The sequence below is a fragment of the Acartia tonsa genome, chromosome 7 (assembly GCF_053477335.1).
Source record: "Acartia tonsa isolate MP-2025a chromosome 7, ASM5347733v1, whole genome shotgun sequence".
NCBI lineage: Eukaryota > Metazoa > Arthropoda > Copepoda > Calanoida > Acartiidae > Acartia > Acartia tonsa.
Window position 1 is genome coordinate 32,274,415 of NC_137266.1, and position 10,436 is coordinate 32,284,850.

A 10,436-nucleotide genomic window follows, 5' to 3' on the forward strand; every position below is an offset into this window, starting at 1 on the left:
CAGGTTCCAGGTATGATCCTGCAGGTCCTGATCCTCCAGAAAGCCTCATGTGACCGCAATTTTTGACTTAGAGACTTCAAATTTTAAACCAGCTGCCAAGCACAACTGCGGAATATAAAATTTACATATAAATAAACATTTTCTGAAAAAATTGTTTTTCTAGCTTCAAAAATAAGAAAATGACAGCCGTTTGTATAAAAGGACCTAAAACAAAGGTTGTTAAATAAAAGGGTAAATGAAGCGAAAATTGACTTTGACTCACTTTTAGTCGAAAATTTATTATTAAACAGGAAATATGCACACATTTTTTTAGCCCTTTAGCTCTAATAGGAGCTGAGATAATAGGGAGGGGGTTCGTTGAACGCCCCCCCCCCCCCCTCCTAATATGACGTTATAGCAGTGTCATGGACAAATAACAATAACATACGCTCTTTTTTTATCATTTGTAATTATTAACACAAATAAAAAAAGGATAGAATAAATTATAAAATGCATGAAATAACAAGACAAAACTATAAGCATCACAGTACAAGTCCATTTAAGGCATTCAGAATCAATATAGAATATAACATTTAGATCAAGTCTGATGTAAGAATAAAGGCAGATTCTATCATTAATGATTCAATCTGTTCTATCAGTAATTTAAAAGTTTATGTCGAATTTATGGCTTCAATAAAAAGTGATCTTGGCTGATACAATATCGAATTCGACAGTATAATTACATTATGTTGGCATAATAACGACACGAATTTTGGCATGGTTAGACTTGAAAATTTTTGGACCGTTTTCTTTAGCATGCAGTGCCTTCTCTGTACTTCATAATGATTGGGTAAAAACTATTTCAGGTTTATTTAAGGCCATGTTTTACACCTTATATTGCAACCTACAAAGTTGTTAAAATTATATCTTACTTTGCTTATATACAACTTGATCCAAACATTACATTTTATTGCAGTTTATAAATTGAAAATCACAGGGATATACATAAATACTCTAATTTTTTATTGCAACGCAAGAAGCAGGTATTGGTGAAGTGGCAATAGCGGATAGACATATATATTCTGATGTAAATTTTACAAAGTGATGAGTATCTTCAATAAAAGCAGGAGAGGGACGGGGGCTTAGGGCAACATTAACTTTTGTTATTGTAAGAAAACTCAAAAGAATATAAGTAATATTCATATTACATTGGATAAAAATATGAATTATATAATTATTTATGAAAAATTATGTACGAAAATATAAAGTAAATACATATATTGGAAAATTGTGACATAACTGGGTTGTAAGCTGATGGGGGATGTAGTTTGATATAACAAAAACTGGAAGACAATATTATATAATACATTATTTTGAGATATAAGTTTATGTGCTTTGATACTCTCAAATAAGCACAAGATTAAAGCTTGCTGTATTCATCATGTATTTCTCCATGGATGTGAAGTATTTTTGGCTTCTGATCACATTTTAATTCTTCTTTAAGTCTTAACTTTGGATCTTGGAAGTTCCATTCACATGGTAACACCTGAATTAGATATTTGTATAAAACATGAGTTGCGATGTTACATAAACTTATTTTATCATTTGAAATAATCTTTAGAATGGGAATGGGTTAAATAACTGAATGTCCTCACACCGTGGAGGACTCTGTGAATATCAGCCAATAGCATCGTAAATATTAACACAACCAAGTCGCTACAAAGGAGCTGAAAGCCATCTTGCTAGGTAACGAAAAAGGTACCCAATACAGGGTTAAAGAAGTTGTCTGGGTAATACATCTATACCTATTACATTTATTATTTTATCAACAAAGGCTTTAGTAAATTTTATATAAATTAGAGGTATATTTGGGATTTTAGTTAGATTGGGATGAGACATTGGACATTGTCTTAGATACACTCTCATTCGTTGGCTTCAAAACTTGTGGACTTTTGTTTTTACTAATATAATTTTTATTCTACATAAAGGGTAATTTTGTTTATCTTTATCAATATGTCGTCCATCCTAAGCTCCCAGGATTCTGTATACTAAATATTATATAGGTTTCATCGGGAATCCTACGGGGGATTAAACTATGGACGATAGATTCATAAACTCTCTTATTTGATACAAAAAAAAACAACCCGTGTGTAAATTATCATTGCTAGTAAAGTTTGGACACCTTTACTTTTTACAACCCAGTCAGATGAGATATTTAAGCTAACCAATGTTAGATCGCGTCTAAAATTTTCGTTTACAAGAAGAAAAAATCACTTTTTTATCGATAAGATACGTTTATTTTGCATTTAAATACAAAAAAATTAACCTTAAATAGATGAGGAGCTCTCCACATTACAGCGTTCAAAAAGTCTTGGTCCCCAACTTGAAACCAACCCTAAATATATTGAAATTAAAAATAATTAAGAATATGCTAAGCTAAGGATTTTTGTAGTTTAGTTAAAAAATAGTTAGAAAATCTCTTACAAATATTTAAAAATCATTAAAATCAATATTGCTTTTTATCAGCAAATTTACATACAGTTTATTGAATGAATAATTCTTATATGAGATGTTTTTAATGTCTTCATTTTAAAATTGTAAAAGGTCTTTTAATAATTTATATAAAATATACAATAGTAAAAACCCAGGAATAGTAAAACAGGATGAAACAGAATGACTAAGGTTTAATCCTCCCCCCCCCCATATTTTCTAAAAAAGTAAAAAAAGATTAATCAATAGCAAATGTGACGGACATCTGAACAAACGGCCGAATATACAGTATCTGCACTGCTAGTAAATATGCCTACATGAGCTAAACCAATTTCATAGGTGAGTCCAACTATTTTTTCTTTTTCTAAATATCCATTGAATTCTGCACTATTTCGCATTTTTTCTAAAATCAAATAATGATTGTTAATACCAAGTACAATAGTTTTCATCCAATACGGGTTGTTGAGTTTCTAGATACAGGTAAAAGTAAAGTGGATAGGCGGATTTACTCAGGGAAGGAACTCTAGATTATGAGAAAAGAATATCTAATAAATACACAACAGAGAACGTAGAACTAAAAAAATCGATAAAAAGAGTGAAATATTGAAAGATAGTGAATGAGATATTTGATGGAGAAAAAAAAACGGCCTGTTGCTATCTTATATACAAGCGAGGACCACCGCAGTAGATGGATTACCGATCAACAGACCAGTGGCTTTATCCCTCAAAGTACTTATTTATGCTAAACAACCTTTTTATATATATATTAGGTCAGGTTAGTTTATATTGGGTGCTAGGTATAGGCTCCTTAGAGTTAGGGCCCCCCCGGAGGGGATATGCAGAGGAAAAAATCAAACGTTTCCCTCTTATTCTAAATTCTAGTTTAAAAATATTAAGAGAGGCAATTATGCTCAACAAGCACTTTGTGGGAAAGCTCCAAGCTTGTAAACTAGCATCACCACTCAAAGTTATGTCTATTTGTAAACAATAAATGGAAATTTTATAAGCAAAGCTACTCCATACCCGTGTTATACAGAACAACTCCAGTGTTAAGACCTCTTAATTTCATATTATCTACTGTCTGTATGTACATCTTACCATCCTCCTTCATTTTCTATAATAAAAATCGAAATTTTTTTAGATTATAGATAATTAAAATGAATAAACAATTCTTACTACTTTATTTGCAAGCTTTTAAATGCAATATATTAAACCATGCATAAGCATATAGTGGAGGGTGGATTATTCTTCAATTGCAATACACTTTTTCATGGATGACAGAAAGACAGACGGAAAAATAGAGAACAACTATTTGGATACACATATGAGATAAAATATTACCTGTAAAATAAATTTAATAGCAATGTGATAGTAACCAGATTGATCTGTTGTTATTCCTATTATTTCTGTACTAAAACATAATAAATTTTGGTCAGTTTCGGTGGCTATATTGATTAATATTCGCTTTTTGTTACATATGTTCATGACACTTTAACGTCAGGTCCAACAACCCAGGATAACTAACGTGAGCCAAATCTCTCCTATTCTGTCCAAACATTCGGGGTAGTAGGTTATGTATCACCCATCAGTCAACCAACAATTATTTTCAAGACCTTTGGCTGGAAGTCTTAACTGTCCATTGTGATTAGTGGCGCCTGTTTTGGGCCAAAGCATTACCCCCTATCCCAACTAATAATGTCGCGCACATGACATAGCAGCAGTAGGAACCATTTTAATGTCTTTAGTTATGACGCGGTGTTGAGATTCAAAACTATCACCTTTCCGACGACAAGCGGATGCGCTACGTGGTTAGTCATGGTGGGTATTATTTTACTATTAAATCTAGCAGAATACCTGTTCATAAGATGAAAATACTTGTATAGTTCCCCGAGATCTTGACGGATGTCTAAATCAGCATCTAACATTATGAACCTAAAAATATATTTTAAATGTACAAGATTGGATTTCATGAAAACTTCTGACTTTTTGAAAAGTAGAAATTAATTTATAAATGCTCTTTTGTTTACATCAATCCTTGTACAACGTCCAAAGCCACAAAATTTGATATGATGACACAACCTTGTGTTAAAATATGGCAAAGGAGCAGAATATTTAACATACATACAATAAGACAAACTTTTTAGAGAACATCGTTTTGGGGGTCGCAAGAGCTAAACAAATAATGAAAAACCATAAAAAATGTTTAACGATTGAAAAGGAAAAAACTTTACATATACGTTTTATAGAATGCGTTTAAGTATTACCATTTATAGAACCCATATTTTTCTCAATGTGTATGAAAAGAGTAAATTAAAGTAACTGATACAGAACAATATTATTTTTTAGATTAATATTGCTGTTAGAAAATTAATAACTTTACCTATTTACGTGAATCAGTTCTGATCCATAGAAAGGGGCAATGTAAAACAAATCCTAAAATTAAGAATGTTCATTATTCAATAGAGATCAGGGATCTTCAGGGATAAGACAATCCTGTTTATGATTATCCCTTTTGTAGATTATAATTTTGGTGGAAAAGTTTGGACACTAATTCTTTGAACTAATTAATAAAAATTTATCAGTTCCCCCCCCCCCCCACTAAATTTTCTGAATGAGAGATCATGTTTATAAAACTATTAGGGTTAGTATAATTTGAAAATTCCGCTCAAAGTGCCCTGTTGAACACAAACAAACCCCTCCCCTCTTTTATTTAAAATAAATTAAAAATAAAATGAGGGGAGGGGGTTAGTTTCTCGGAGGTTTGTTTATTTCTTTAATGTTAGGTAGGCTTTTTTGGCTACAGGGTAGCTCCGAAAAGTAAATCATATCCGCCCCACACATTATTAACAACTTATATTTTTATCAGGGAAAAGGAAATGTGATTCTGACAAACAATTCTAAGTGAAAATTTTCTCACAACCACATTCCCTTTTTTTCTCCCCTTTTTAACACTTCCCTTCAGTAACATAAAAAACAAGTTTTACCCCAACTGTACGCCAACAAAATACTTAATTTTCAAATGGAAATAATTGGCTGAATTTTATTTAGTTTTTACATCATTATATTTGGGAGATACATGTCCGACTCGTGGAGTTCCATCTTCTGCATCTTCCAGTGGCATTGTCACTACCTCTAAATACAAGGACAAATATGAAATAAGTATTCACTGTGGCCTAGAATTGAAATTGAATAAATGTTTTTAACTTTTTCTTTAAAAACTGTAATTGTAAGGGGGTTCGACTTTCCAACCACCCCCCCCCCCCCCCCAACCCAAGGGCCCCTATATGCCTCTAGAGGCGTAGCCGCTGCTAGTAAAGTATCCCAAAATATAAAGTAGTAAGGTTTTTTGTTTGAATCTCAAAATTAGGGAATTAATTATGAATAAAAATCACGCAACCTTTCTTTTTTTTAAAAGTTAAATATTCAGAAAAGTATAAGTCTAAATGAAAAAAAGTCTTTAGTAAGTCCTATTTATTTTTGATGTTAAAAGTTTTGCAAAAGACGTTTTATTGCTATCTTGATCAGAAATATGTTAGAATTTGTTGTTAGGTTTTTTTTAAAAATCGTCACATTGAAGGTCTAAATTTGACAATTATGATTTTTTTAAAGTTTATAGTATGTATATAAGTTGTTTGTATCTTTTATTAAAAAAAATATCAAAAATTATTTTTTGTTTGTTTTTTTATTAAAGATTTTCATATTTTTTTCAATTTTTTTTTCCGAACTTAAAATTGAAAAAAAAGATCCCGCTGAAATATTTTGTCTTTACCTGGAATCATCATGGATTTATGTCTATTTTCACCCTACATAGGTCCCAGGGCTCGGCACTTACTTTTGTCTTGATTCAATTCTAGCCCACAGTGTATTACAAGGATGAACACTAACATGTTTTTATATGCAGTAGCGCAGCAAATATATTAGAATAACGGCATCTTATATCTTATAACGGCATAAAGTGGATGTCTAAACCTGTTTCCATACAAACAATCCATCTTTTCGGAGTTTTTTTTTCCACACACACAAGTATAAAGTTGAGGCTTATTCGCGGCTGAGGCACGGCTTCCGTTCCCTATTAAACACTAATTTACTAACCTGTTGTATTCAAAGAAAAATATTCTCTCATAAGCTTAATCTTATCTCTAAAATAAAGAATAATAATATCATGAATCTTTTTAATACACATTTTTGGGCATGAAAAGAAAACAAAGTTGCGGGTTTCGTCGCATTTTCACAGTAGCGTTTGAAGGGTTATTTTAGGTTAGGTTAGGTAAGTGTTTATGATTGCCCCGCAGGATTAGAGCCCCCCGCATTAAATTTGTCTCAACCTCTTTTCGAGGAAGCTTTGTGTTTATCAAGTTTGAAATTAATTTCCTTATCCCATAATTCCAGTCCAAATAAATGTCGTCTTTGCTTAACTTCCCTAAAGAATTTCGGCATTTTGAGATTGTTTACATTTTGGTGAAGCCACGTTACTTCTGATTTATATGTGTGTGGATAAAGACATTCGGAGAATTGAGTCGGGCCTAACATTGATCTCAGAGTGCGTGTATAACCCTAGTATGCCAGGAGTGTAAACCTAAAGAACTTCAGGTAGCTTTTTCTTCGTTTTCATATATAATTGTATGGCATATAGGACGGATTTATTAAGTTTTAAGGCTCTAGCCAGCTACACAAAAAACTTTATTATGATTTCAAATATTATGTTTTAGTAATTTTTATGTGCTTATATTTATGCATTTAACAATGGTCTATTAAACCAAATAATTTTCCTTTAAAGCCAAAGTACCCAAAGATTCTTTAATCGTAGAAAAAAAAGATTTTTAAAAGCAAATAATATTTTGTGGATATATAAACTGGAATTCTGTATTAATTGATTTTGTAATTTCAGGACTTTGAAATAGTTTGTCAATAAATCTATAATCAAACCTGCTGTTGAACTTGATGGTCCTGGTATTGGGGGTTTGCCTTGAAAGACTTTAAGATCTCTAGAACTTCCCGCAAATTCGGAAGTCACACTTAACCAAAGTGTTATGGTTAAGACAAAATTCGTTTAGGTATTTTTGTTAAAATTCTATCTTATTTCAGTATTTCCTAGATTTCCTCATACTAAGGTTCTTTCTTTTGCTCCTTCATCAAGCATAAAACGAGGGGGGGGGGGGGGGGGTGTCTTTAACCACTGAAATTATTATGGTCCAAATCCAAACAAAAATCGCGTTATCAAAAGCCTATTTTTGAGATAAGTGTAATATTTTTATTTAATGAGTTCTAAAATAAATAACAACTTACATATTTTTTTCACTGATAGATTTTACATCTACAAACTCAACCCATAGTTTGGGAAATTTGGATAAAATTTCCCAATCTGGAGTTAATATGTCTGTCTTCAATTGGATCAATGTTTCTGATAAATGTTTGCCTAAATATAAAAATTAATCATTTGAATCATAACCTATCATAGCCTATAATCTGACTCAACTTAATTATAGCTTAAGACTTAAACATGAAAATTTAAAACAAAAAGAAGCAGCTTATAGTGCCTTATAAAAAATGACGTCATGTAATACAATTTACCAGTTTTAGGCCAGTATACATTTTACCATTGAATTATATAAATGTATACTGGCCTATCATTGGTCATTTGTATTGTATGACGTAATTCTTTATTAGGCACTATAAGATGCCTCTAACACAAAAAGTATTTTTTTAGTGTGTGGAAAACAAGTGTTAGAACTTACTAATAGTGTTTGCAACTGCAGAATGGACATACTGGTGTGATTTGGCATCGGTAATTAATACCAAGTGAATTGGAGATCCCTAAATAAATAAGGTAACACAATCAGTTTGGGTATATTTAGTTATGAATCTACTTTCATTTAAATGAGCGCGCCTGTTTGTCTGTTCTTCTGTAACGCAAGTTTTCTCTCGCTATTTTGTCATCCAGGGTTTTCTCTGTCTCCTCTACATTATCTATCTATCTTTGTCTCTCTCTCTCTGTCTCTTATTTGTGCTGTTGAAATATTATGCGATTCTAAAGATTTTATAATTTTACTAGCGGCTTCGCCCCTAGCCTCTAGGGGCTTTGCCCCAAGAGGTTTGATCAAACTAATTTTACGTGTTTTAGATTTTAAAGAAAATTTTTTTTTGGGGGGGAATTTTTTTCATTTTTTGGGGGGTTAAGGGTGTCTCCACCCCCCAAGAAAATAGTTATAAACCTTCCCGGGACCTTTAAGAAGCTACCCTGTAAAGGAGAACCCGATCGGTTCTTCGGTTAGCGAGATTCTTCGCTACAAACAAACAGAGAGACATCGTTCTACTTTGTATTAAAGATTAATGTGTAGAAGTTTATGCAAACCAAATTCTCACCGTAGAAAATGCAAACATAGATTTTAACATTTTGCTGAACATTCGCATTATTCCTTTCACTAATCTTGATGTGCTAAAATATAATTCAGTATATATTTATCGTATGATTTTATAGAAATTACAGCAATATTGAAAATGCAACATGATTAAATTATCGAAGACTTGGTCTTGCAGCAACCAAACCATTTTTTGTACGATCTTATACTTGAAGTTCTTAATGTATTGCGAAAAAAAAACTTTTTATAAACCCTCCCTTTATTGTATTTTGATAACTACTAGCGGCTTCGCCCCTAGCCTCTAGATCAACCTAATTTTTCGTATTTTAGATTTTGGGGGGGTTGGGTTAGTCGACCCCCTTTCTTAATTTTAGTTTTAAAAGAAAATATTTTTTTTGTGTGATGGGGGGGGGGTGTTTTTCATTTTTGGGGGGGTTGGGGGTGTCCCACCCCTCAAGAAAATAGCTTAAATCCATCACAGGAACGGTTCAGTGGTTACTGAGATTTTAAGCATCATACGGACAGACAGACGGAAAGACAGACTGACAGACAAACATCGTTCTACTTTGTATTATAGATAAGACAAATATGAAAGTCATATATACAGGATGTGATATTAAGCACAATATGTGTAAATTACAAACAAAAATAAAAAAATAAAATATTACCTAACATTACAAACAATTATGCCAACAGAAATATAATCATCTGATGGAGGTTTTACTTCATTTGCTGATATCAATTCACTTCGTATAACCTATATGGAAAAATTGTTTTTGTAACGATGACAAATAAGTAGCTTATTGAAGAAAAAATCTGTTATCCCCGCAGGGTTATGGAACTTTAGGTGTCTGACTCGTAGTGTTAGGACCTCTGCAGGGATTAGGCAAGTGGAAAAAACTACCCCCATCTTATCTTGAATTAATTTTTAGAATAGGGGTTTACTAGTGATCAACATGAACTTGTTATAAAAGCATCAATTACCTTTTTCCTTGCATCATTCTCATCTATTTTAACTTCTTTGTATTTCTCTTTTATCTAAAACAAAAGATAAAATCAAAGTTGATATATTATTTTTTTCTCAACAATAACTTTGTCGTTGTTATTTAAATTAGATACTAAAGTAAATTTCGACTACTTTCAATTCGTGGTAAAAATGTTTGTGTAGCTGTATGGTAGTCTAGCTTTTAAAGGCCATTAAAGAAAAAACATTGCTTCTGAATTGATTAAATGCCGTAAAAACCTCCAATTACATTTTATTGATGTTTGGTCAATTTTAAAATTGTTTTATTATTAATAAATTCTGTTTTCTCATTGCCAGGGATCTATTAGATGGGTTAGCGCAGAGGACTTTCAAGATTTAATTAAATTCTCGAAAGTTTTTACGCTAACAAAAAAAACTTACCTATAAATATTTGGAAACCAAAATAACTTCCATGTCCTCTCCCTCCCTGCTCATTACTATGTGATTATTTTTTTACCAACCTTTGATGCAAAGATTTCCATATCATTTTCTGTTTTCTCTTTATCCTCACAATTTATCACAGATAGTATACAGGTCATAATAAGTAGTTTTATCCACATTTTAATAGTTTAGAGTTTCATCTG

General features: G+C 31.9%; 1 protein-coding gene across 1 annotated transcript; it reads right to left on the reverse strand.

The window, feature by feature from the left end:
• Positions 1-279: 279 nt before the first annotated feature.
• Positions 280-10,435, reverse strand: LOC145323588 (uncharacterized). Its single transcript, XM_080165968.1, has 15 exons — positions 10,314-10,435; positions 9,813-9,866; positions 9,497-9,585; positions 8,833-8,905; positions 8,205-8,283; positions 7,756-7,885; positions 6,562-6,608; positions 5,525-5,601; positions 4,850-4,902; positions 4,324-4,401; positions 3,811-3,880; positions 3,493-3,583; positions 2,787-2,872; positions 2,306-2,374; positions 280-1,525 (listed from the first exon to the last, which is right to left on the reverse strand). Exons 1-15 carry the CDS (start codon positions 10,410-10,412, stop codon positions 1,400-1,402), a joined length of 1,221 nt encoding a protein of 406 aa, XP_080022094.1. The 5' UTR covers positions 10,413-10,435; the 3' UTR covers positions 280-1,399.
• Between the last annotated feature and the right edge of the window lies 1 nt (position 10,436).